Source organism: Melospiza georgiana, chromosome 1, assembly GCF_028018845.1.
Source record: "Melospiza georgiana isolate bMelGeo1 chromosome 1, bMelGeo1.pri, whole genome shotgun sequence".
Classification (NCBI taxonomy): domain Eukaryota; kingdom Metazoa; phylum Chordata; class Aves; order Passeriformes; family Passerellidae; genus Melospiza; species Melospiza georgiana.
This window is the reverse complement of record NC_080430.1, coordinates 25,927,252-25,954,463: the sequence shown is the minus strand read 5'-3', so window position 1 is coordinate 25,954,463 and position 27,212 is coordinate 25,927,252. Positions and strand designations below refer to the sequence as shown.

At 50.3% G+C, this 27,212-nt stretch overlaps 1 protein-coding gene across 1 annotated transcript; it reads right to left on the bottom strand.

Annotated features, from left to right (window-relative positions):
• Positions 1-2,250: 2,250 nt before the first annotated feature.
• Positions 2,251-6,889, bottom strand: DLX6 (distal-less homeobox 6). Its single transcript, XM_058018844.1, has 3 exons — positions 6,357-6,889; positions 5,295-5,488; positions 2,251-3,395 (listed from the first exon to the last, which is right to left on the bottom strand). Exons 1-3 carry the CDS (start codon positions 6,715-6,717, stop codon positions 3,144-3,146), a joined length of 807 nt encoding a protein of 268 aa, XP_057874827.1. The 5' UTR covers positions 6,718-6,889; the 3' UTR covers positions 2,251-3,143.
• Positions 6,890-27,212: the final 20,323 nt, after the last annotated feature.

The window sequence follows — 27,212 nt, the reverse complement described above, 5'->3', positions numbered from 1 at the left end:
CCCCGGGCCAGCCCGGTCCGCCCGTGCCCCCGGCGGGGCGGCGGCAGCGCCTTTCCACAGCTCCCGGGGCGGCGGCAGCGCCTTTCCACAGCTCCCCGCAGCTCCCGGGGCGGTGGCAGCGCCTTTCCGCGGCTCCGGGGTGGTGGCAGCGCCTTTCCGCGGCTCCGGGGCGGCGGCAGCGCCTTTCCGCGGCTCCCGGGGCGGCGGAGCCCGGCGGCGGCGGCGGGCGGGCGGTGTGGGGGCCGGCGCAGGCAGCCCGGCGGCGGCAGGTTTGGCGCTGCCGTGGGAGCTGCCGGGCTCCATCCATAGATGACGCTGTTTCACGAGAGTCTCCCGGGGCGGCCGCCGCGCGAGTGGGAGCCGCCGCTGCCACTCACTCCCGCCCCGCTCCCGGGCAGGCCTACCTTTCCCACCTTCTCCCACGCCGCTAAGCTAATGGGGCTTTTACTATTGTTGTTAGCGTTTACTTGCTCGCTCGCTCGCTTGTTGTCCGGGCTTTTTCTGAGCCTGTTTGAGGAATCGCTGGCGGGGGAGGAGGGCACGGCGCAGCCAGAGGCTTTCCGCGCCGGCACCCACGCGCGGCGTGCGGGGGAGGACGAGAGCCCACGAGGGGCAGCGAGCCCCCCGCTCCCCGCCCCCAGCGCGGGGACGGACGGACGGACGGACGGACGGACTGCCCGCCGCCACCCCGCGGGGCGCACGCCGCGAAAGGGTTAAAGCGCCTGCGGGGGCCGGCCGGGCCGGGCCGAGCCGGGCCGGGCTCCCCGGGGCATCCTTGGCCCTTGTGCGAGGCGAGGGGAGCCCGCACAGGGGCCGGCGTGGGGGAGAGGGGGGGGAAAGCGGGGTTTTCTGAAAGATGCACACAATGCTGTTGGTTTAAATGTATGGTAGCTTTCTCTCCAGTGTCATTTGAATAATTCAGTGAGCCCCACTACCAGCTGTACTTCTGAAGCCTCTTCCATTCTTTTCAGCATTATAATTTTGGTTAATTTTCAATTTTAGGCCCTACGTCTCTGCAATTTGTGTATGAATAACAGAATAATTTTCCTCTTTTGTTTCGCCTTTCCTGTTCCTGAATCTAAATAAAGATGGCTTTTTAGTATTAAAAGTGGAAGAAAATTACAGGTAATTATCTTTGACGGTAAAAACGCTGTAATCAGCGGGCTACATGAAAAATTACTCTAATTATGGCTGCATTTAAGAGAATGGAAAAAAAACCTTCTTGTGGATAAAAACCTTAAATTGTCCCCAATGTCTGCTTCAAATTGGATGGCACTGCAGCTGGAGGCTTTGTTCAGAATTGATCCTGGGGAGCTCTGAACCCAAAGTTTCACAGTGGGAAGGGGAAAAAAAGAAAAGAAAACATTTTTCCTAATGTAACAATACGAATGGTAGAAAATGACAAGACTGATCGGTTTTAAAGCACTCTGAAGACTGACTGAGCGTGGAAGTTGCTCAAAAAAAAAAAAAACCAAACCAAAAAACACCCCCCAAAAAACTGGTATATTGGTAAGTAGTCTTTGCTTTGTGTCTAATTATAGTGACTGTCCTTTTGCACGACTGTATGTAGCTGTCATTATATGGAGCACTCTGAGGATCTCTATTGACTTCTGATAAATGGCTCAGTGGTTTCAAGGTTCATAATTTGAAGGATGCCCAGGTCTCTAGCCATTAATTCTCGCAGTATGGGGCACCCAGCTTGGATGAGGAAAAGGCTTTTCATTGTCAGTTGTTGCTGTGCTTTCCACAAGCCGGTGCGGCTGAAGCTGGCTGGACAGCGTGTTGTGTGCCTGGGCACCTCTCAGGGCTTTGCAAAACATTCCTCAGCTTGCATTGTCTGCTCTTTGAAACAAAGGAGGGCGCCTCCTTTCTTAATAATTTGGAGTCTCCAACCTTTGGGAAGAAAGACAGGGCTCTGAGCTTTGCCTCGGCGAGGAAGCTCAGCTGAGCAGCGGAGCAGTGAAATCGCAGCAGAAATGGCCGGGTGATTAGCAACTTCGTCTAGGCGTATCTTTGTGGACTCGGTACCTGCTGTCTTTAAGCCGTAGCCTTAAAACCAATTAAACCACCAGCTACCCCACCCCACTTCATCTTTTCTTTCTTTGCTTGCAGATATATGCTTTGGTAGGGGTGTCTGTGCACTCAGGCAAGCTGGGCACAAGGATCCCTCTGCCCGGGCTGATCTGGGGGGCAAGTCGGGGCAGGTGGGGATCCGCTAAGGTGAAGGGAAATAGGAGCCAGGCGGGCGTTTTGTGGCTTTTACTCTATATATGAAAGAAGACAAAAACATACAAAGTATATGTACAACTAAAATTCAACAATATATACAGAAAGGTTGCTCGGGGAAAGGTCCCTCTCGCTCAGTGGTTGAGGCTGCCGCCGGGCAGCGCTGAACCGCCCTTCCCCAGCCCGCGGCGGCGCGCCTGGCTCCGGGTCCCGCCGCGAATCCCTCGCTCTGTCTTTCCTGCTCGTCTCCGGGAGTCCGTCCGGCTGTGTGCGGTGCGGGGCTGTGCGGGTGAGGAGGCTCTTCGGGTGAGAGACGGTGGTTTCTTCTGAGCCGCAGCCCATTACATTTTGAGAAAGCATGCAGATTTTGCTTCGTGGTAGTGTTCCAATCTTACAGTATATTTGCATTTTTTTTCAACCAGTTCTCCTTTTCCACCCCCCCAATCTTAATTTTTTAAAAAAATCACTTCTTCTGTCTTTTAATCCTTTCCCCAGTTCGGATTTGGTGAATAAAAATGAAGGAGCTTTGACTAGTCTCTCTTTCATCATGTAATGTCTTTAGCTCATTAAACAAGTAAAAACGGCTGCCATGGTAGATTCAGGTTCTTGTGGGCAAAGTCTGCAAAAAGTTTGTTTTGACGTATACTCCACAGAGAAAGAGGCTGGTGCCTTGGAGTCCAAAGGAAAATATCCTAAAGAGAAGTGTCTTCTGTGCGCCAGAATGAAAATTGTGTCTTTCTGTTCAAGATCAATCGCTGAGGTTACTTAAAAAAAAAAAAAAAATAAAGCCACTCTGTCTCTTTGCCGCATCTACAAGTTCACACAGAGCCTGTTAGCTGGCACGGCTTGGCAAAGCAGGGGAACTTCTTGCCATGTCGAGACGAGGCGTTCTTGGGAGATTATTTCTCTTGGACAATTCACATCATTTGTGGTCTCTGCATTGTGTCTTGATGTGGAGAAGAATACCAGTGAGAATAGCCAGGCATGTAGCTGTTTGGAGGCATATTGACTCCCTTGGCAGAGGCTGAAACGTCCCAGACTGGAGGCAGAGCGGGAGAGCGAGGGGAGAGGGCAGCGGAGCCAGGCAGAGGGTCGCTCTCGTGGGGGTTACTGCCCTGCTTCAGCAGCTTCTTGAATTTGGAGCGCTTGTTCTGAAACCAGATCTTCACCTGTAAACCGAAACGCATTAGATATTAGATATTAGATATTAGTTATTAGATATTAGATATTAGATATTAGATATTAGATATTAGATATTAGATATTAGATATTAGATATTAGATATTAGATATTAGATATTAGATATTAGATATTAGATATTAGGCTGCCGTCAGCGCCCAGGGCACGGCAGGGAAGACCCTGGGGGCCGGGGGTCTAATCGGGAGAAAGTCTTGAGGGCACACGCCAGTCGGGTGTGGAGCTGGCGATGGGAGAGGGGAAGGAGGGGTAGCTACTGCTGCTCCAGGGCTTTGGATGCAGCTGGAGAGAACAGGGGAGGCAGAGCAGAGCTGGAAAGCGAGAGGGATGCAGGTTTTAACCTGGGACGTTGTTTTCCCGAGCAGGCCACGTTGTTGTTTCCCTGAGCAGACCACATGCTCTGAGGTGTCCTGTTTTAGCACCTCATTCAGAATTTTGGAGGTCATTTGATCGTTCGGGCAAACTGTTGTCAAACATGGGCAATCATATGATTTTGTGCCAGGAGACAAGAGCCAATAGACAAAGGGCATCTTACAAAGAAATTGTGCTTCTGAAATCCTCACGATCAGATCAAGCAGTCCATGCTGATGTGGCAGGGGAGGAGGCATAATAGAACGAGGATTGTGGCTTTATATTAAAATGGATTAGTAAAGAAAGAATATTTTTATTTTCTCTGTGAGTAATAGTATATCAACATTGCTTTAGGTCTCATCCTGCTCCTAACCCAGCAGAACTCCCGAGGAGGGAGCCTGCACTCGATAAGGTGTGCAAGGATCAGGCCCACCGGCAGGTCAGAATTATCATAGCGATTATATATAAGTAAGACATGTATACAGAATGTAATTTTTTTTAATCAGTCAAACAGAAAACAATTTCCCCATGCGTATTTGACCTCTCAAACTTTGCAGTCATAATGTTTGGGGATAAGCAGGGGTTCTTCTCTAGCTGCAAGATCAGGATCGGGCCCCTAAAAAAAATCTATGCATACGAACGAGAAAGAGAGACAACAGTGAGACAGAGTGTGCATGCTGAGGATACTAAAATCCCATTTGCAAAACCATCAGGCCCATTTCCCATTATTAATGTTTGCTGAGTATTTAAAATCGCTGTCTGGAAAAGACTGTTACCAATGACATTGATAAAACCCTGAAGTTACTTGCTAGGGTCATAGATTCACATGATAACATTTTGCCCGGATTGATCCCATCTATCCATGCTCTTCTCCACAAACCCCAGCCTGGTAAGCCTGTAATGCCTCGTATGTCTTTCAAGCTTAAATTAGCAGAATGGCACAGCTACTCCAACCACACTTAACTATGGCTTAACCTGCCATAATTTTGTACACGGCTGTCTTTGATCTTCAGATCTATTATCACCTTCCGTACATTTTGCCCAAGGCTAACCACTGCATTTGCGTTAGTCATCCAGGGTGAATTAACTATTGATTTAACAGGTATTTCCTAACGCGTTCCTGCTTCCCCTCTACCTATAAACGTTGCGAGGAGGCAGCTTTGCTTTCAGCTCTACCTCAGGCCCAGCGATTCCTTGCCTTTGTTTTGTTCTCCTTTTCACAGCTGGGCAATTGCATCTCAGTGCCGGAATTATCTGAAAATATAGGCAATTTTAAAATATCATGTGTGGCATCAAAAGGGAGCGCTTGCTCGCAGCCGGCTGAGGGAAGGGCGCTTTCAGCTCTCTCTGCCCGATCTCTGCCGCGCGTTAGGTGAGTCCCAGCGTGCAGAGATGGGAACCGTGTGCTTTACCTTTTCTACCGTTCCCGACAGAGGCCAAAATGTTTAGGGAGCATCATACTTTGCTTGGCCTTTGTTGCTCGAGCAGGGTTTCGGTGATTTGGAATTCCCAGTAATTACCTGTGTCTGGGTAAGTCCTAATGAAGCTGCCAGTTCAGCTCTCTCTGGAAGTGCCAGGTACTGAGTCTGCTGAAAGCGATGATTTAAAGCCTGGAGTTGTAGACTAGAGTAAATGGTTCGAGGCTTCCGAATCTTTTTCCCTTTTCCATTAAATCTGATTTCACCGTTTTCAATCACTGTGGTTTTTTGCTGATCTGCAAGCAAAACAACACAGCTGAAACATCACCCTCCTTAGCTATTAAACGCGGGTATTTTGGCTGCCACGGCTCCTGAAAACGCCAAAGCCCGTCCCGACGCCTGTTTAACCCCACGGCGCAGGCACAGGCTGCCGCTCGGGAGCTACCGGGAGAAAAATCAGCTGTCCGGGCATGGTGGGCACGCTCTCCTTCTTCCCGGGAAGAAAAACAAAAAAAATATAGAAAACATTTTTTAAAATTTAAAGTGCAGCGCTGGCTTTGCGAAGGTATGCCTCGTTCCAGGGCCATCCAGGTTTTACTCGGCTAATTGACTTCGCGTCGCCAGTTTGGTGGTCAGCGAATCACCAGTCCGAGACTTTTAACAATGTTTTTCCCCCCCCGCACCCCTCTGGATGGATACGTACGTCTCCCTGCAAAAAAAGAAATACATAAATCAGACGGCCCCCGAGCGGAATGCGACCCGCCCGCCTGGAAACTTTCACTCCTCAGGTGTTAGCAGGAATTTTGCCTAAAGCCGGTCCCGCCGTAACAAAGGAGCGCCGAGCGCAGCCCCTCGCCGCCGGCCGCGGGGAAGGCGCCGGTGGCAGCGCCGCGGTAGCGCCAGCAGCCGCCGGAGGCGCGGAGGGAGCGCGGCGGCCCCGCCGCCGGTACCGCGGCACAGGCCCGGGAGGGGCCGCGGGAACGGGCACCCCCCGCCTCTCCTCCCGCCGTCCGCGCACCCGGGGCTGGCGCCTGCCTCGGCGGGAGCGGGGGCACGGCGGGGGTCGTTCTGCAGGTGCCCGGAGCGGGGGCCGGGAAGACGCCCGGGGTTGGAGGGAGCGGGGGGAGAAGCTGGCAGCGGGTTCGGGAAGCGGTGCCGGCTCACCTGCATCGTCCGCCCGCGTCTGGCTGGCCGAGCTGCTGTTGTGGTAGGACTGGAGGTAAGGGCTGTGCTGCGAGTGGCTCACGTAGGGGTAGGCGGCCAGCGAGCGGTGGTTGTAGGAGCCGGCGCTGCCGGAGTAGGGCGAGCTGTGGTGGTGATGCTGGTGGTGCGGGTGCGAGCCGGCGGCGGAGTGCAGGCAGTGCAGCGGGTAGTGGGCTCCGGCCATCGCCGGCGAGCTCTGCTGGGAGTGGGGCGGCGGCGGCGGCTGCGGCGGCGGCGGCTGCTGCTGCCCGAACTCCATGAAGGCGGATTTGGAGGAGTCTTGCGCGTCCAGCCCGTCAGCCATCGTAGTCATGGTCATCATCAAAGTTTGGGAGGGAGAGCGCGGTGCTCCCCGGCTCGCCCCCCGCGCTCTGCCTCCTCTCTGCCCAGCCACCGCCGCTCCCCTTACCCGCCGCGGCACCGCTGGAGAGGCGGCGGTGATTTAATTTAATTTCTTTTCTTTTTTTTTTTTTTTTTCTTTTCCGCCTTTTTTTTTTTCCTTCCCCCCCTCCTCTCCAAGGAGCCGTTGTGCGAGGGGCCTCGTTCACTGAGGGAGGGGAGGAAGGGGAGGGCGGTGTGCGGGGTGTGTGAAGGGGGAGGGCGGGCTACTCCCGCCGCTTTTTTGCGCCGCTCTTTTCCCTCATCCCCCCGGCGCGTGGGGTGGGTGTTGTTTTTTTTTTTTTTTTTTAAAGGTTTTTTTTTCTTTCCTGGGGGGGGGGCGTGGAGGGTGGGGGCAGTTTGAGGTGGGAGCCGGGAAAGTTGGGGCTCCGGCGCTCCGACTCCAAGGGCAGGGACGCGCACGAGTCGAATGGTTCGGCTCCGGAGGGCAGCGCCTCCCTCATTGGTCACTCGGCCCCCTGACGTCATAGCCGGCAGCGCGCGCGGAGCCCGCGCCCGCCCCCCTCGCGCGCCCCCCCCCCCCCCCCCCAGAGCCGCTCGCCTTGCGCGCCCCGCACGGGGGGGGGGGGGGGGGGGGGAGAGCCCGTGCCCATCCCCCAAAGCCCGAACCCCAAATCCCGCATCCATCCCCCCGCACACCAACCCCGCCATCCCACACCTCCCCCCGCCGCCTCCTTGCGCGGTATTTTCGCCGCGGCGAAGCGACGCGCAGCGCATTTTTCCCCGCTGAACGCAGCAGCAGCGGCAGCAGCTCCCGTAATGGCTTTCAAATATATGCAAATGGCTACGTGCGGTTGGCGGTTTTGGCAAAAAGCTTGATTAGGATATAAACGACCCAAGGAAAAAAAAAGTGCCTGCGCCCTAAATTTGTCTTTAGATTACAATTCCAGTTGATTTTATTTTATTGTCAACATTGTTAATGATAAAAATAGAGTCGTTTTACAGTTATTTTTACTTTCTGGAAGGAGGCAATTAGACTTCTAATCAGGAATACACAAAAATCTCCCATGATTAACTGCAGTACTTTGTTCAAATTGCTGCTATAAAATTCAGAACAATTTGCCTGTAATGATTATGGACTGGGTTTATTTTGGGAGGTGGAATAAAAGTGGATATAGCATAAATTATCCTCTAATTATACACCAGTGTCGCCTCAATTATCCTCTTATCAAAATGGTTGTCTAACTGCCGCATTTAGTTTCAATTCTCTCCTTTTTTCTATAAAAAGAACTTCATACCTTGTTATTATTAATCCATTTATTATTTGCAAGGGGATTTATATCCGAACATCCAGGTGGTATTACCACTTCTCTTTCAAAGATGGACTAGGGAAAGACATTAAGTTTGATCCGGCACGGCGGAGGATCTCTCTCTCTCTCCTCTCTCCTCTCTCTCCCCCCTCTCTCTCACCCCCTCTCTCTCTTTTTTCCCCCCTTTCCCTCGCTTAAATCTCCTCGCGTCCAGCTAAGCATGAACTCCAGAGACAGACCCCACCGGAGAGGACTGAGGTAGGAAGGACCCTGCGGAACTCGCTAAGCCTAAAGAAATCCGAAAGTTGCTCTAGATGGGGAAAGGGGCTGGAGGCTTCGGGCTTTGAAAGCCAACACCGGCACCAGCAGCCGCTGCTTCCAAAACCTCGCGCAGCCCAGAGACGTCCCCAGACCGATCCCGGGTCTTGACACTGGCTCTCAATGCGACATTCCCTGAGGATTGGTTTTCAGATTCTGCAGATGTTTATATATATATATATATATAATTTTTTTTTTTGACGCGTCGCTTGTGGAAATACTTAGAGGGGTTCATTTTTTCTTTCTGGGATTTTTTTCTCTTTTTCATTTTTTCCTTTATCTTGGAGTTGTGCTTCCCCACAGCCCGATCATTAGCTCTGGGAAGCCGAAGGAGGCGAGCCCCCTCTTCGCATACCGTTGGGGAGGGGGGGAAGAGGGGGAAGGAGGATGCCAAGCGATGCTCTGTCGGTGGAAGGGCATAACCCGTAGTGTCTCTGCACTTGTAGTTCATATGGCTTGTTTCAGGGGGGCATGGGGGAGGCATGTCTTTTTTTCCTGTGTGGCTGGGATGTTCTGAGCCCCCTTAGCCACCCTCTCATCGTTGTTTCACTTCTTGAGCCCTTGGAGTCGGTTCAGTAACTCTGAATGCAGTTGTAAGTGTCTTGCCTTGTTCTCCGGCTTTTAACAAGGGTTCCACTTTAACACGCGAAAGGGTAACCCGATCCAGGCGTTTACAAATCTACAATGAATAAAAATATAGAGAAAAGGGGAAGAGAAAGGAAAGAATTCCTACTGAGAGTCTTTATTCATAGGTGTAGGTAATGTACTCAACAGGAACAGGTACATTTGGCAGTTTTATTGCTTTATACCCTCCAGCTTGCTGTTAACATCATGAAGGCGTTTTTTCGCAGGTGCACATACTAGCATTTTCTCCAGCAGCAAGAGCATGCACAACAAAAGATGTCAGAAAATAGGCTGGGGAGTGTTTGCAACACGTTGTTTTCTTGTTTCGAAATAATTCCTGCCTCCTAATGGATGCTAACCCCGGAATGGGGGAAAGTTGGGCAGGAGAGGAAATCGCTTTGAAATAATACCTATATGCCGTCTTGGCGGAGGGAATAAGGCGTCTGAGTCAGACAAAAAGGACAAGAAGAAAAGACAGGGAGAATCTGCGGGAACCGCTTCCTGCCATAGGCAGCAAACGGAGTTGCTTGTGCATCCATCTCTCGTTCAGCCCAGCTGACGGGCGAGATGCGGCGGGGCGAGCGGGACGAGCAGCGGCTCCGGATGTGGCCCGGGGGGATGCGGAGCCCCCGCCGAGCCCTCGGTGGGCGCCGGCCGGAGGGAAGAGCTGCAAACCCGGCGCTGCTCTTCCCCCGCGGTGCTCACGCATCCCCGTCTGTCGTCAAGACAGTTGACTCCGTCCAACCTCACACCGATAATTTTGCTCAATTTAATTAGGCCCACCGGGGGTCGCGGGGGGCGTGGGGGTGGAGTGGGGAGCAATAGGGACCCGAGCCGTGCCCCGGTAGAAGCGGCAGCGGCAGGGATATTTCTTTTCCCAGGTTCAGGTGCTGAGCCCGCGCTCTGGAGGGGGATGCCAGGGCACAGGGAGGTCCCTCCCGCTGGGGACACTGCGCTGCCGGGCACCGCTCCTCCCTGGCTCCCATTTGCGCGCAGCCGAGCTCCGTCATCGGCCTCTTTCTGGAGAAATTAGACCTGAATCAATAGCTCTGGACGCATCAGAACAGTGGAGTGTCCATTTCCCAGGGTGGGTGACTCGTGAAAAAGGGGTGGGGACGGGCACCCCACACCTCCTAGTCCCCTTGCCCTGAAGTGTCTCCGAAAGTGAGCGGGCAGAAGTCACGAGTGAGGGGCGGGAGCCCACGAGGGAAGCTGCCTTGCCTCAGCTGAGCTTCCCGGGAGCCGCGAGGGGCCGGGCGGGCCGGGAGCCTGCCCGGATGGGGCAACGTGCCAGTTAGGGGGAGGCTGGGCACTGTCCCGGGCCGGGAGCCCCTGCACGGCCTCCGTGAGCACACGTCCGTCCCTGGGCAAAGGCAGCAGGAATTACCCGCATGCCACCCCCCTTCCCGGCTTCCCCGCTCTTTCCGCGGCCAAGCCGAGCTCCCGGAGGTCTGGGTTGCAGCCCTGCTCGGGGGCGATGGGGATATGCCCTGTGCACTGTTCTGTGCTCTATTCCCTCCATACCCTCGGGCCCTGCCCGCGCATCCCTGGCCGGCCTTCTCCTCTCCCCACCCCGCGGTGTAATATTCCCGGAGAATGCTCTCCGCAAGTCACCCTCGCTCGTCTGGAGAGCACGGAGGCCTTTGCATCCCGAGCGGGATTAGGGCCGGTATCTCTGCCCTCCCGGGCTGGCTGAGAGCCGCGGGTCAATGCTACGCTCCCATTCCTTCTCCCCGCCGTCCTCCCCTGCTCCGCTGTCGGGCGGAGAGCGTGGCACCACGCACGGGCTCCCTGTGCCCCAGGACGGGGTGACTTCGTGCGACAGGTCTTCGGTGTCACCTTAAACCGCGCCGCTTTAATGATGTTTGTGGGTAATACTTTCAAAAGGCCAAAGCGTGTTTGCGTGGTTTGAGGTCACATTTGTGAGTCGAAAGATGTCACACAACAGACACAACAGCTAGAAGGAGCTGACAAACAACAGGAAACGGGGTTCTATTTTTAGGGTGTAATAGGAAGTTAATGTAAGCGGTCAGAAGCTTCCTATATGCCTCCGAGCACCTTCTGTTCCATTCATTCATTCATCCATTCATTCATTCATGCGTTCAACAACAACAACAGGGGAAAACAAACATTCCCGTTCCGTTTCTCATCCCATCCTTGCCGGGAAGTCCTGCTGAGGCGTTTGCAAGGGTGGGCTCTGCAAGCGGAGTCCCTCTTTCGGGTGGTTTATCTTGTTTTGTGGTTCGTGGGAAGGGGTGCGATAGCTGACGGCGTTCCCCAGGCGAGGTTCCTCCAGAAGGAGTGTGCTCTGGGATTATACATCCCCTCTTCCCAATTCCAGAGTCCGGGAGAGCGCTTTCTGTCTCACACCGGTCAGAGTAGCTGGGAAGGTCCCAGATAAACTTATTTCAGGAATTACGTAGGTTCGTGTGTTTTTGCGCGAGAAGCCCATGTACCCGCGTGAAGCAGATCTTGCAACAGGATTTTTTTTAAGTGGCAGAGAAATGCCGGGTGGGGCGGGGGGGACGGGAGGGAGGGGAAAAGGCAAAGATTAGATTAGTGAGGGATCCCCTGTTTTTTTAGCAACAGTACGGAATCCACAAAGCATTCGAAAGGTGCTCGGGGGAGAGCGGAGGTCTCCGGCAGAGCAGTATGTGGAAAATCTCGAGGGAAGCGGAAAGCCAGAAAATATTCCGGCTGGCAGCGATCCGCTCCAGATGCGCTTTTGCGGAGAGGCTCCCTCCGCGGACGCACGGGACTTTCCCGGCCGGAGCGCTCCGCGGGTGTCCGCAGCACGCTGATGTGAGAGCAGCTGCCCGGCGCGGCTCGGCAGCCGCTGTCCTGCCCTGGCAGCGCAGCTTCGCCCGCTGTATTTACAGCTCCCAGAAGCTCCGCAAAATAGCTCTCCTTGCATCTGCCGATGGTATTTTTTTCTCCCGGTCTCTCAAGCCTGTTTACCCCAAAACACACATCCTCCTCTCCTTCTGCTAGTATGTCATATTGCCATCGTCCTGATAGCAGCTGAACGGTGAGGAAAGGCTCCAGCAAGAGGAGTTCACCTCCTCACGCTGGAAGAGATTCATTTTAAGGAGAGACTGCGGATTTTGAGCGCTGCCAGCGCGAGAGCAAGAGCGGAGCGGAGGCTCCTCTGTATTTCAACCCGCTAACATTATAACAGACAGACAGGCGTCAATGGCTTTCCATACCGCGAGTGTGAAGGAAGTGGCAGGGAAGCGGAGGGGGGGTAAACCCCAGCCCAGCCTTGCAGATGGATCACACACGCCGCTTTCTATATTGTAGCCTGGGTCAAAATAATAGGAGTCAGAAGGGGAAAGATCCAGAGGGAACCAGCCACTGTCTCTTGTACAGATTTGTAGCGAAGCCTTAGCTGTGATTAAAACCTTACAGATAGATTCATTCAATGTGTGGCTCCGTAGAGAGTCGCAGACTGGGGCTTTTTGTTTGGTTAATGTTTTGTTGTGTTGTCGTCGTTGGTTGTTGTCCCTGATGGGGGGTATGTGTATGTGGGGGGGTGTATACCTGCTTTAAAATGCAATTAGGTTTCGAGCGAGTGGCTGCTCAGCTGGAGGAGGGAACCCCCGCGGAGGCCCCGGCCGCCCGCCTCTCCCGCACCTGGTCAGGTGTGCAGCCACACCGCCTTCAGTGAAAGGCGCGGACAGCTCTCTCCCCTCTGCCCACACGGCAATCCTGCTCTGGGCATACGTGATCCCCGTCGAGAGACCGAGCGGGGGCCGTGCCTCCTTCGCCCCTCCGCCGGGACCCTTACGTGGCAGCGGCGTGGGGGGATCTTCCCCTGCGAGGGCCAGGGGACCTCCCCGAACGTAGCCGCAGGTTTGCAGACCGCCGCCTGCGAGGCTTTCACTTGGCAGGCGTCCCCGCCTGCCCGGGTGCTGCTGAAGCAGATGTTTGTTTTAGCGGGGACTTATGTTGTTTTGTTTTCTTTTCAAATGAAAGAAAAAAAAAAACCCAACAACAATTAAATAAAAAAACTTTTATCTAGCAGAACAAGATGAAATGCAATTAAAAAATAAAAACAAAACAAGACAAAAAACCCAAGCCACCACCGCTCTTAAGTGCCCATCTTGGAAGGGCTCAGAGGAGAATGGAAACTCGCGGCTCTTTTAAGTCATCAGAGAGGCTGCAATTTCTCCTGCGGTAGCGGCCAGTCTCAGCCCCGAGCCAAGCGCCGCGCCGAGCCCTCCCGAGCCCAGACATGCCGGATTCAGCCTCGGCTCCCACGGCCACTCGTGTGCTGAGCCGGTGACACCAGCGGGGAATGTGTCACCCCGGCTGCGCTCTGCAAGTCTCGGATTCCGGCTAGAGAAAGCAGAGGCTTTAATTACGGCAAACGAGCGCGGTGTCCCCTCTCTTCAGTCTCTTTGCCTTCGTTTATTTTTAGTACACTTCAAATGTCTACACATTTCCCTTGTTGAGATCACTGCAATTATTTACTCTGCCTTTAGGGATGCATTTACCCAAGCAATGAATGGAAATGTAGTAAACACTGCGCAAAGTCAATGCAGTTATTGAGGTTTATTTATTAGGAAAAGAAGTAAATATCTCGGCTTTACTTGTTTCTTCGGGCAGACACGTTATCTAGAGTAGATTGCAAGGAGAGTTCACTTATTCTCGTGTAATGAGCCTGCTTTATACGTTTATCTCGTATCTGTATCTAGCTACAGCCACTTTTGTCAGGGTCTCAGCGGACTATAAAAACAAATCTAAAAGTTAATTTAGAAGGATAATCCGGAGGGATGCATTATCTGATCTCTGCATAGAAACTTAGCTAGGTAAGGTCCCGTATCTGAAAGCGTAAAGAGATACATACAAACAGAGCATCGCCTCCAGCAACCGGGATTCCGCCGGCATGCACCGTCCGGAGCGGGAAAGCTCCTGACACTGAGAGCGCGGTTTCACTGGCAGAGTGAAACTGCTTTGCCGGACTGACTGGTCCTAGTGTGACCACGGCGTTATCCTCCACACCGCAAGAATTATTATTATATTTCGCCAGTTGAGACCGTCACCTTTCTCCACCTGCGTGCCCTGACCCCTCTCTCCCCGGCCATCTCTGTCACGGAATAAAGGCAGGAGGAAGGGACGCGAGGGGACGTGGGCGGTAGGAGCGCGTTAGGGATCTGCGGCGTGAGGCGCGGGAGGTATTCCGGGTTTCTGACAGCTGGATCTGAAACAAATCAGATCTGGATTAACTTGCCTGTTTTGTGAATTGTCTGCATTTGAGCAAGCAGCCCTCACCCACTCCGCTTCTGGCAGGTTTTGTTACACGTGCCTCTATAAATATATTACCCCAGCCCTCTTTCCTCGTTGGAGATCTCTGTTCAACAAAACAGAAAACAGAACGAGGAGAAGCGATTTTCCTTTTTAAATGAAGACATTTATAAGTAACCTAATTTCGTATCGTGGAAGTAAATTTCATGCTAGGATATATTTTCCACAACATGTAATCTTTTACAGCCGGAAGACATTTAATTAAAGCCATATTCGGAGAAGTACGGCTTCAAAGCAGTCAGACGACCACATACCTCATTCATATTCAGGATCCGTGCGCGAATTCATATTGTTCTAACGTGGGACATCGCCCCTACGGCATAACTGCGCAAGGCCTGGGCAGCATGAGAGATAACACAAAGGAGGGCAGGCTCGGAACAGCACGGGCGCGCTTTACCAGGCACAGAGGTGTCTGTTTAACCCAAACACCACCGCTTTCTGCTTCTCAGCTCTCCACATTGGGTCGGAGAAACTCCCAGCAATTCACATGCACTAGCTGGGGGCTGGGAGGAGAGGGAGAAGTCCCCCGAGGATGAGCCGGGGTTAAGCATCCCGAGTTGGGTGCTCCCACTTGGTTTCCACACGCTGCTGCCCACTTCATGTCGCCATGGGAAATACGCGTGTGGGACAAGGTTTGCTCACACACTTTGCCACCTCCTCAGACTAAGGCCGGGGATCTTGTGGCAGCCCCATTTCCCTGCATTTCGGGCTGGTCGGGAGGCGGTCATGCAGACTCACACATCCTACGGCCAAAGGGGGGTCTCTGGAGAGAGAGGGGATGGCGCCCCGCCGGCACTGCTCACAGACATCTGTGAACTTTTTATCGCGCTCACACCGTCTGAAGGACAAACACACTTTCTGTTCAAGTTTGTGCCCAATCTCCTGCTCGACTGTTGGATTACTCAGATGGAGATCAGGGGCCCCCGAAGAAATGGGGGTGAAGGAAGGGAATAGCCCAGGCCCGAGGTGAGAGCGGGGTTCAGCCGGACATCCCGGGGCTCAGGTGCCGCTGTCCCTGTCCTTCCCGGCTCCGTCCATGGGACACTAGCTCTTTCGTTGAAATCACCGGTAAAATCACCCTGAATTCGGCGAGAGGGGAATCGCCTCCGCCTCCCTTGCACAGTTTCTCTATGGTAACTTTTGCCGAAGCGGGTGCTTGCTGCCTCCCGCCTCTCCCTTGCCATTCCCGGGGCCGCTGGTGCGAAAGGCTAGTTCTCGGGGAGCCAAGGGACTTGTGTGCTCCGGGGTCGTGTCAGCAAGCACTTTTGTTTTCTTCTCGAAAGGGATGGCAAAATGCTTCCAACGAAGCGGGGAAAAGCGAAGCGAAATAAACCCACAATAATTTTCCCCCCTAAATAAATCATCTCCCTGTCCAGCCCGAAGCAAAATAAACCCGCAGCAAAACGAGTCGCCCCCCGCGGCTGTCCTGCCTCGAGTCGGGGCTGCTTCGTTTCAGGGGGGATAAAATTCAGCAGCGAAATCAAATCAGAAAGGTTCTGGTTAGTTTCCTTGTAGTGATAATTAAAAGTATTAATTGGTTGTGTCGACAGCTTAAAAAGACAGGTGTTGCTAAAAAAGCGCCATTAATCTTCCAGTCATTAACAAGCGGCGATGGGAACGGGACTGGGAGAAGGAGCCGATTGTTTACGAGGGTCTTTCAAGGTTTAAGAATGGAGATTATAATAATACTACTGCTAATCGGACGACTTTCTCCATTCCTTTGAAAAATGAAAATAAATCAAATGGCCTGTCTGCAGCCCTCAGCTAGAGCAGGGCAGGAAGTCTCTCACGGACTTCGACCCGTTTAAGATATTTTAACGTTAATTTTTGGTGCATATATATACGGTTAAAAGTGGAGACAATTATTCATTCTTCCTGTCTTCGGATTTTTTTTTTTTTTTGTCAAGTGACCTGTGGCCCGTGAATAAAATAAGTTTTACAGGAGTTTTCCGCACAGCAATCTAAACTTCAAAGGCTCTGACTAGCTGCTTTGTCCATTGGGCAAAGTAGGAGTCAGTGGCATTGCAGCCTAGGTGTGTAAAACTCCTAGGAAAGGAGTGAATCCAGGCCCCGGCATGAGACCCGAGCCCAGCTTTTCAAGTGGGCGTCTTGGGGGGTTGTAGGTTGGCTCCTTTGTGGTTTTGGTCCACACAGCCGCGGGTGGCGGGACCGGCAAACCTCCCTGAGGGGGGAGAGCTGCGGGTGTGGCGGGGGAGCGGCTCCCCTTGACCGTGTGCGCACGTCGGGCGAGCCCAGAGCCGCCCTTCGAAGGCAATGCCCGGGGCTTCGGCTGGGGCCTCCCCAGAGAGAAACCCGGCTGCCCCTGCTGCCTCCTGGAGACGCGGGGCCCGATCGCCTCCCTTGCTCGGGGCAGCGTGCCCGAGAGCCGGCGCTCCGGGCCGGGCTCCCTGGGGCTCTCGGCGGGGCCCAGCGGCCTCCCCGCTCCGCCGCTCCCGCCGCACGTGACGCGGCGCGGAGCATGCGCGCGGCGCCGGCCCCGACGGCCGCGCCCGAGGACGGCCCCGAACCCGAGGACGGCCCCGAGCCCCCCGTTCCGCCGGGGCCCCTGGCCCCGGCCCGCAGCCTGCCCGCCGAGGCCTCGCGTCCTCACGCCGAGGAAAGCTACGAGGCGGCGAAGCAGCCGCTGAAGCCGTCCCGCCCGACGGCTTGTTTTACGTCCTCCCGATGGGGCTGTCCAACCCCTGCCCTCCTCTCGGTGTCTGCGGCGCTCGGGCCGTGCCGGTTCTGTTCCGCCGGGCCCTTCCTCTCCCCGGCCTGTGGCACCTCACGGTGTGTCCTGTGCTGTCCGCACCGCCCTGCTCTGTTCCCTGGGCAGGGCCGCGGGGTTCCCACCACAGCTCCGAGCACGGCGAACGCCCCCCACGATCCTGCCCGAAACAGTCTCCGAGCGCCTCCGGTCCGCTCGCACGGGCTGTTGCCGCAGCCGTGTTTGTTACCGGGGCTCCTGTGGCGGCCGGGCAGGGCCGGCTCTCGCCGCTGGCACCCCGCGGGAAGGCGCCGGCGTTTGCGGGAGCTGCTGGGGGCGAGGGCCGGGGCTGTGCGGCCGGGTTAGCCCCCCAGCCCAGCACCCCGCTCCCACCGCAGCCTTCCTGACGGCTCCTGGGGCCGAACCCCCGCGGAAAGCAAAGACAGCACACGCACAGCCTTTGCCTACTCCGCATCGGTAATGACTTTCCCCCCTACTTGTTCTAAAACAACAAAACACAAACTTACCTGAAGTGGTTTTTATTTTCACAACAAGGGATATTCCCTGCATTGCACACACACACACAACGCATGCACACGCGCGCGCACACACACACACACACACACATACACATATTAACCAATAAAAAAGCCAGATATGAGGGTTTGATGCTCTGCTGTGACATGAATAATTGTTGCATCGTGTAACTTCCTACATCTTGGTTTTAATTTGCAGTGAACCAAACAAAGATATTTGCAATTTTTAAATAAGCACTCTATGTAATAAATGGGAACATTGTGCATGAATGCTGTTTCTTCCCCTTTTCTTTAGAAGACATTATTAGCTCTGACAGCATGCAGCTCAGGTTTGGAGGAGAGGATTTTGTAAAGGGATGATAGACAGGAAGGGCAGCAATCATGGGCTTCTTGGGCTAAAGCTTTTTTTCTTTTTTATCAGAATGTTCTGTTCGATGCCATTTATCCTTGATGATAGAAAATTGCTCTGTTGCCAGGACGCTGCTGCTGAAATAGAGGGCAGGAGCCACATTTCCATTTTGCAGCTTGAAAGCTATTCAAATGAATTTGCAGAAAGGGGGAAAAATCTAGAGATAAACAAATGAGAATAAATAAATCGAGTTCCCCTTTCCTCTATTTTCTTTCTCTTTTTCTTCCTTTTTTTTTTTTTTTTTTTTTTTTTTTTTTTTTTTTTTTTTTGAGGTGTGTATGTGTGTACGTGTGAGGGACCTATTCATTTTCTACATAAGGATTTTAGTTCATCAGTGTTTGCAGCACCCGGAAAGTGCTCCAAATCAGGGAACACTTATTTTGCTGCTGTTCCCACCGCTGAACATATAAACATATTAGAGAAATTTACGTGTGTGTGTAGATATGCAGGCACCTACGATTTCCTTACACGTGTGTATATACAGCCAGACCCAGAAATGCAGTGCTGTGTGTTCCTCTGCGTGGATACCAAAGCAATGCACCACCACCTTACAGTAAATGCGATTTCTCTCAGCGTTTATTTGTTGATTCTGGTGAAATACCTCGTCGTTGTAAAACAATTAAAATCTATTCTTAACGTATAGCACTGTCCTTCCATCATAGCTAATTGTGTGGGAAATCTTCATTTTCCCTCCTAGTCCATTTAGATATTTCCGGAGTCCCAAGGAGAAGTAATAACGCATCTGGCTATAATCCAGCACGCAGCCCAAGGGCTAATATTTAATCATTATTTTTAAATTAAGCATCGAATAAAATAAAGCCAGAAACATTATTTATAAATTGGAATGAATATAATGACAAGTAATTATGCTCTTCCTTCGCTGGTGATTCAAGGCTCAGCTCAGCTCAGCTCAGCTCCTCAGTTCAAATCCAAATAAATGAAACGTGTGAAGCCTGTTAAACACTTCCATTTCATTTACTTGTTCAGTCTGTAGGCTGCTGATGTGTCAGGCTGGAAATATTGGACATACCTTGACTGGGGCTGTAAAAACTCTCAGAGGTCTGAGAGCCTGCTTACCACAAAATAACTTTAAATGAATTCTAACTTCACTTCTCTGAGTAAAAGCCGGTGCCAGTGAGTCATGGGGTTGAGAGGATTATGCAGCCTTCCCTTAAACATAGGATTTTAAACGAGCATAATATGTTTGATGACATACTATATTTGATCACCTTGGGTTTTTTTCACTATGTCACTTCAACAGAGTTTCACCTCCTGTTAATCTATAATTAGCATGTTGGCTTCAAACATGATGTATTTTAAAGTGGCATCTTGTTAGATGTGGGCTCCCTTCTGCAAGGAAGAAAATTCTGGAAGTAGAAAAGAAACAAACAGGGCTGAAAAAGGAGGATTGATTTATTGGCCTTGGCCAACAGCTTTTCCATAAGTGTCCAAGCAGTCAAGCATGTGACTTTACTATTGATTTTTAAATCTCCCTTCAGCTGAGAAGTTCAGCGCGCAAATAATAATAAACTCTAATCACTGCTGCTATTAGATTAGGCTAAACATGGGGATCCGCGGGACCTGCCGTGCCCAGCTCTTCCCCCGGCCCGGGGCAGCGCCATGCCCCCCGTGCCCCCCGTGCGGCGGGGCTCTGCGGCGGGACCCGGGGGCCCCATCCCCGCTCCCCTCCGGCCGAAGCCCGGTCCGGGGGCGAGGGCACCGCGGGGCCCCGAGTGCGGCACCTCAGGGAGGGCGCAGGAAGAGGAGCGCGCCCCCCTCGGGGATCCACGGCCTCCCTTCCCCGCGTCCCTCTGCAGGAGCCGGGGGCGGCCGAGCTGTCAGGGCCGGGCGGGAGCGGCCGCGGGGCCCCGGGCGCGGCGCACCTGGGGGGACTTCCCGGGCCCCGCGGGGCTGGCGCCGGGCAGGCGGCGGAACCCGCCACGCCGGGAACGCGCCGCGGCCCCACCCGCGGCCCCGGCCCGGCCCGGCCCGGCCCGGCGCCTGTGGCTGCAGCTGCTCCGGTGTCAGCAGCCCGCAGCTACCGCGGCCCCCCGCGCTCTGTCATGCGGGCACAGGCGGCGGGCAGGGGCACCAGTCCCGCCCTCATGCCGGGCGGGCCATCCCGGCAGGTCCCGGGCTGCTCCTGCAGCCGAACGAGCGCTTTGCAGGAGAAATCCATCGGCGGGGGCATCCCGGCTCCCACTGCCAGGTGCCTCACTGTCAGTAGAAAGGGATAAATTTTAATTCGAGGGCCGAGATTAAAGCCGGTCTGGCCTAGTCACCTGCTATTATCTGGGAGATGAGAGCCTCTGTCTGGGCTTCCGCCTGCCATCCTTAATGTGGGGACTCGGGCTCAAGGAAGTCAGTGCCTGCACGTTGAAGTGATTGTGGGTGTCAACCCAAATATATCTAATACCCCCTGCGGTTCAGAGGGTGACAGTGCATTTTCAGGCAGCAGGTGATTAGTTGTAACAATTATTTGTAGATCTTTTGTTTAGGAAAAGTTCAGGCCTCCATGAGTCCGTGCTTGCTTAGTGACCGCTTTTGAGTACTAAAAAAGCAAAGATAACTGGAGCTGGGTGTAAAGTTTCAAAGGCACAAGGCTGAACAAAGAAATATGTAGACAAGAGATGACAAAAGCCATGGAACTGCCAGGAAATGCTAGAACCTCCAAAAAAATCCTAAAACCAGCAACAAAAACAACAACACAAACAAAACCCCCCAAAAACGCCAAAAAACCAAAACAAAGCACCAAAATCCCACCAAAACCCACCACAACTTTGCCAGTAATGTACTCATAATGTGAACCAGATTGTCTCGGAAATCAAAATGGGTCATAGACTAGTGAACCTTGGCTGCAGCCTGCCCCTGTTCGCAGTCATTTCCTTGGTGGTGTTCAGCAGGCCATGGTGCTGCAGCCCAGCCTGCTATCTCCATTTCTCCTCCCTTGTGTCTGCAGGGGCCTAGGCAGGTGGAAGGGACATGCTGATATGGCAGCAGGGCATTTCACAGCCTCCTACCTCCTGTCCCTGGGCAGGGCTGGCTCTCTCAGCCCATTACTTGCCATACAGACCTGGTCATTCTCTTTTGTCACAACCCTCCAACACAGTGCATAATACCGTGCTTTGCTCCTCTAAGTCGTCAGGCTTGCACTGTCTTTGTCTTGTGGAAAAAAAATGTGTGTGGCCATGTGATTAAAGCATGTCTAATCATGAGTTCACCCAAGGAGCTGAATTTGGGTTGCATATGTAACCAACCCCATGTCTGGCACTTTCTACCTTTTGAGTGACTAACTTCACAACCTTATTGTTCTTTTGGCTTAGAGGTATAGGTGTGTGAGAAAGATCTTAGTGTAAACCAAAGCAAAACCAGCAAGCCTGCCATTTTTATAAAGTTGGCTTTTTGTTGTTTTGTTTGGCTTTTTTATTTTTTTTAATGAAGGCTGCCTATAGTTTGGTTTTATGCCCTGAAAGCAGAAGTTTGTCTTCTCTTTGAGTTCTAACAGACACAGTACCTAAAAAAACCTCTCCAATTTGGGTTCAAACACAGCCACAGTTTCATGAGAATGGCTTTAACTCACAGCCCAGTTATCACTCCATCTCTGGCGCCTTCTCTTCCCCAAAAGAGAATTAGAATGCCACTTTTCTGATTACACTCATTTAAGAGATTAGGTTTGGGAACATTAAAGAGATAAACGTTTGAATATGCATCTGTCTCCTTATTACCACTTTCAAATGGTACATTCCATTAGTAAACCATTAACTTCAGTTTAAAACCATAAAGTTTTTGCTATATAAGAATCTTTTAAACAGACTTACATTGTTAATTAAGGGCTTAGGAATGCATGAAATCTTCAGTTTACAGATCCACAAACTTTGTGAGACTTCTGTCACTGAGAAAACCACAGACCCGATTTGGTTGTCCAAAGTAACACTGGCTTGAGCAAACCAGATTTTAATTTCTCAACAAGTTCTTTTGCATTTTCAAATGCCAAATAGTTCTGCATTCAGGCTGGTCAGATTCAATACCAGTATACTAGTTTATTTCAGCTTCTTTGGGGCTTCTTTGCACCTTCCTTGGGGAATGCTCTTCTCCAAGCAGCAGACGTGCTTAGGGGATCAACTGAGCCAGGTATGGCATCAGGGTAAGGACAGAGCATATACATGCAGACTTCTGAGGTTGAAGAACATTCCAGATCCATCAAGTATACAGTTTTTAACTTTTTAGCAATTTCTGTTGAAGCAGATTTAGAAAGTTACCTTGGCAGAGGCCTGTTGTAGGAATCTGGTACTGTTAAACAAATGGTAAAGCTGTGGGCTATAAATGTTTCTGTGTTCTATACTGAGTGAACTCTCTAAGGTGCTTTAATGGCCCCCCATCAAGTAACTTTCCAAACACAGCTCCGTGGTAATCAGCTACATGTGAAGCCTGATGCTTTGCCATCAAGTCATGTATGTCTCAGATGAACCTCAAGCAAGGTCAGACAACAAACAAAAATTCATAGTAGTTTTATTTGAAAGCATCCATGGCAGAAAGTCATCATATTGGCTGCTTCCAGACAGTTGAAGATCACACCCATGTTTCTTAAGCATTTAAAAACTGTGGAGTTAAGGAAAATTAACCTAGAGTTTGTAATGAAAACTTCTTTTTTTCCTCTTTGAGTTACTCAGTAAACTGTGTAAGTTTTTGTAGGCTGCTAGTGAAGAACTTCTCCCAGCCACCACATGAAAAAAAATCACCAGTTTTAATAATATTTCATATAAAAAAGAAGCACACCTATAGTTATGTTTTGCAATGGTTGGTTGTGGCACTGAACAGTTACTGTACCAGCTACGCAGAAGCCAGGGCTCCTTATGAGGTTAAAAACCTGAAGATTTTTGTCATCTACTGAAGGCAGTAGGAAAACCTTATGTTGTCTGTATGGGTATTTTCACAGGCTTTCAGATGACTGAGCAGTTCCTACCCCGCTGCTGAATATTCCCACCCTTGGGGAAGACACATTTGCTCACCATCCATGGTGTCCTTTTTGTGTTGCAAATGCGAAGGGAAGTGAGAGCTGGCTTTGCTCAAGCCAAGCACTGTTGACTACTGGAGGATAAATTACATCTGTTCATTCTACCGATATTATAAATTAGATACAAATTGTAATAATTATGCTTAATTGCTACTTAATTACTGATTAAAAGAAACGTTTTTATGATTCTTTATTACAATCCCATGCATTTTTTTCCAAGGATGTTTAATCAGGCAGACGTTCTGAAGAACAGCCACAAATCATATTTTAGTGGTAGGATTAGAAAGACGGTGTTGTGCTCACCATTTTGAATATGAGCATTTGCATATGACCTAAACTTCAATACAGTTGGAACATTTTTGTCCAAGTGTTGCCAAAAAATGTGCAGCTTTTCAGAACAAAGATATTGCAGATATCCAGAGCATGCTAGGACACTAAATTAACAATGCATTCCCTCCCCTCCCCACCGCCCAGTATCATAGCCCTTTGTTAAGCAGATGAACTTGCAGGCAGCAAAAACAAAGAACTTTTAAAATATACCTGGGATTTTTGCTCTTAGCAGTAAAGTCCTCAGTTCAGTGAATCAAAAGGAACAGGGGGGAGGAACTTTTTTTGTGTTTGGTTGTAGAGTAGGGAAAATAGATGGGGATTTGTCTGCTTGAATCCAAAGAGCCAGGTGAGCAATTAATCAAGATCATGTCTGGATAATTGGCCAAAGAGCAACAGCAGGGTTGATACTACATTTACAGCCTTGAGAGAACAGCTCATATCAAAATGATTTTGACTGTTCAACAAATGCTGATTTGGGCCCCATTCTTCTATATGAATTGACTGTCCTTTTTAAAGTCAGCACAGACACGCTGCTAACAACTGCTGATATTGGACTCTAGGTACTTACAATCGAAAAAAATCCTATTCTCTAGCTATGAAGTCTATTTAAAATAATTTTCCAAGCATTACAGAGACTAACTACTACTAGTGGTTTAGTGTTGGATTAATTCTGCCCATTGCACTGCACAATATAAAGCATTTATGATTATTACATGGATTGTTTATCTGGGGGGAAGGGGAGGGTCTTGACATTCAGAAAGGAAAAAAGTAATCACCCATTTTTTTATGTCTCTGGTTGTTACAGAGCCCATTGAAGTCAATGGGAGCGTTGCCGTTTGTTTGTGTGGGCCTCCATCAGGCCCTGTATATGCTGCTGTGAACTGGAGAGGGAAAGGAGTATTCTTAAAGGGAAGAGAAGCAAGAGGGGAGGAGTTAAACAGAGGTGAAGAATAGAGCTCTTTGTCTATTAATTAGGGTTTACATGCCTTGTGGAAAGCAACGTTCCTCCAGCACTAGGTCCCTCTGCCCCACTATTTCATTTTTACATCTTCTGTGCTAGTTGCGCTTCAGATCGATATAGTGCTCATGTATTATGCACTGAGTAGCACTAACCATAGCACTCCACTGCTCTGGTGCACAGGAAAGGAAGGCATTGAATTGAACAAGCTTCTCTAGGATTAAAAATGCTTTTTGTTTCTGCAGATGATGCCCAGTCTCCCTGAAACATATTGTCCAGCACAACACCTACACATATCACAAGAATTTTTCTCTGAGTAACTCTATCTAATCACTTGCTGCCTATAGAGACACAAAACCTGGTGAAACCACGGAGTTCTCCTGACAAAGTCTTGCCAACATGCTTCAGATGAAACTGGAAGGGCTCACTGGACAGTGCTAGTTCATTCCCATGTCCATTTTCTCCTGGTTACACCCACCAAAAGACAGTGACAATTGGTTGCAATTAGAGAGGAAAAGTGCCATTGTATTTGACACTAGGCTGGACTCTGGGGATGTTCTGTTGCTGGGTGTGTCTCAAACTGCTGGGTGACCTCGGGTAAGACATTTGGGATTTAGACTTATGATCAGTTTATAACAATTTAACAAGCTATTGTGTCTCAGTTTAACAGCAGTGACTGTCCTTGTGTGCACTTTCACCCAGAGCAAATGGGCTGATGTGACCCAAAGTGTAGTTATATGAACAAATAATTAAATCAGTGCAACCAACTCTGCTGCCATGAGATCGTATCCCTGAGAAGGCAACTAATCTGGTTTAAAATTTGTGAGGTTTTTGTTTTGTTTTGCTTTGCTTTTTTTTTTTTTTTTTTCTGAGTTGTTTTTAATCTTCATCAGTTCCCCAGTGCATGTCACTGGAGGAATGTAGGTCTTTTGGTAGAAATGTTGGGCATAGAGTGGCAGTGCTGATTTAACCTGTAGTGAAACAGGTCTGGTTACTTTGACATTACTGTGGAGTAAGAGGATGTGCATGGAGCAAGCAGATCAGCTGGTTGAAGATATTTCAAATTTGTTGTGAGCCTGACCAATCAGATCCAAATCAGCAAAGCACCTAAATGTCTCTATGAGTCATAGTATTTGTTCCTCATGTAAAAAGGGAGGAGGTTTCATCTCCCTCTTGTTTCTCTGTCCAGATTGTAAACTGCATAGTGGAAATGTTCACACTCCATGTTGGTGCAGAGTCCAACGCAGTGATGGACTGTTCTTATCAGAGGTCTGCATGCAAGTACAGATAAATCACAAGGCTAACAGAGGGGGAGGTGTGCTCACCTGTCAGTGGAGAAAGGCAGTAATCAACCTCTGAATTCATAGGCTTTGTTGTCTGCCAATTAGCACAAACCTCAGAGTAGTGATAAAGGTATATCCTGAGCATCTTTTCACTAGGCAATTTCCCTCAGTAAGATTTTTAATTATTATCTGAAGTGCTTTATTTATAATCATTTTGGTAGAGAAACATTATCTTAATAGTACAGTAGCATGTGAATTACCATTTTACACCACACACACACACACACACACACACACACACACACATATACTTCCCATTCTTGGGTCAGTATTTACAGCAGTTTTGGTTTTTGCTTGTCAGGCAAAATTATGTGCATTTGTGTGGGTTAAGGATGACATAGGACCTACTTGAGAGCCCTGGAGAAGGATGAAGTCAAAAAAGAGCTCACAAAGGAGAACAGGTATCTGCTACCGCAAAGAGGAACCTGCTCCTCAGGAGCTGCAAGGTTATGTCTCAGAGAATAGGAAAGATGAACTCAGTGGGTTGTGAAAATAAACCACTTCTTGCAGAAAAAGCTGTACATAATTTTTATTGTATCAAGTTATTTTCATGTCTGTAAGTCTGCTGAATTGATATGTACTAGTTTCAAAGAAATTGTTCTTTGTTCAGCTGATCTGCAGTCAAAAGCAGAGTATTTACAGTTTGTTCTTAGGTGCTGAGTAATAACGATGATGTGTTGGTTCTTATAATTATGATCACATTTTAGTATGACAGTAAATACTAAAGTTTAAAAGAATGAGCAAAAAGACGGATCTGGATGGGTCACAGTCAAGCTGTCTCCCAGCTCCTCTAACAAGGGTTCACACCAACATGTTCCAGGTCTCTGAGATGATTTCTCTTCTAATGTAGTAGCTGCTAGCTAGCAATTAAATTTCTGTCTATAGAAAATGAGTCCAGCTGGCTTTGCTTCCTCTCCCTTGAGAAATTCTTCAAAGTTCTAGGTTCCCACAGCAAGGCTTCCATGGCTTCAAAGGCATAATTTGGCACATGCCCACTGGGCATGCGTTTGTCAAAGTACACACACAAAATTTCACTGTTGAAGATCTGTGCCCCAGGGAAGCTTCCACTCTGAGGTGAAATTACTTCTTTCCAAATGCCATACTTGAACTATGAAAGGATACACCCTTTAACATAATAATAGTGACTTCCAAATGCAAAGACATAGCCTCTGATTTACAGCAAGCATACCCACCGCAGATCAGCTCTTGAGATATCTGAAGGCAAAGTATTATAGCAAGAGCTATTTATCCTAGATTCTGCCTCATTACAAATCATCCTTGTACATTACACTGAAGGAATAATAAAACAACTGCCTATTATCCCTTACAGAGTGGCAGACAGATCAAAACGCTCTCATCTCTTACTAGTCCTCATTCAGACAACTGTGGCTCTGAAGTCTAACCTGAACAAGCCACACCTTTTTGAGACAACACCAGCGCTCTTGTTTCTTCCCACCACACACAACTTTTTATGAGAGAGGAATACTGAATGACAAGTAGTGCTCTTTCATGCACAGAAGCCATGTGAGGTTTGTTCCTCATACCCACCCAAGCAGCCTGTCTAATGGCTCTTTTCTCTGGGAGCTATCTCTTGGATCTCCTATTTTCATGAGTTTACTGCA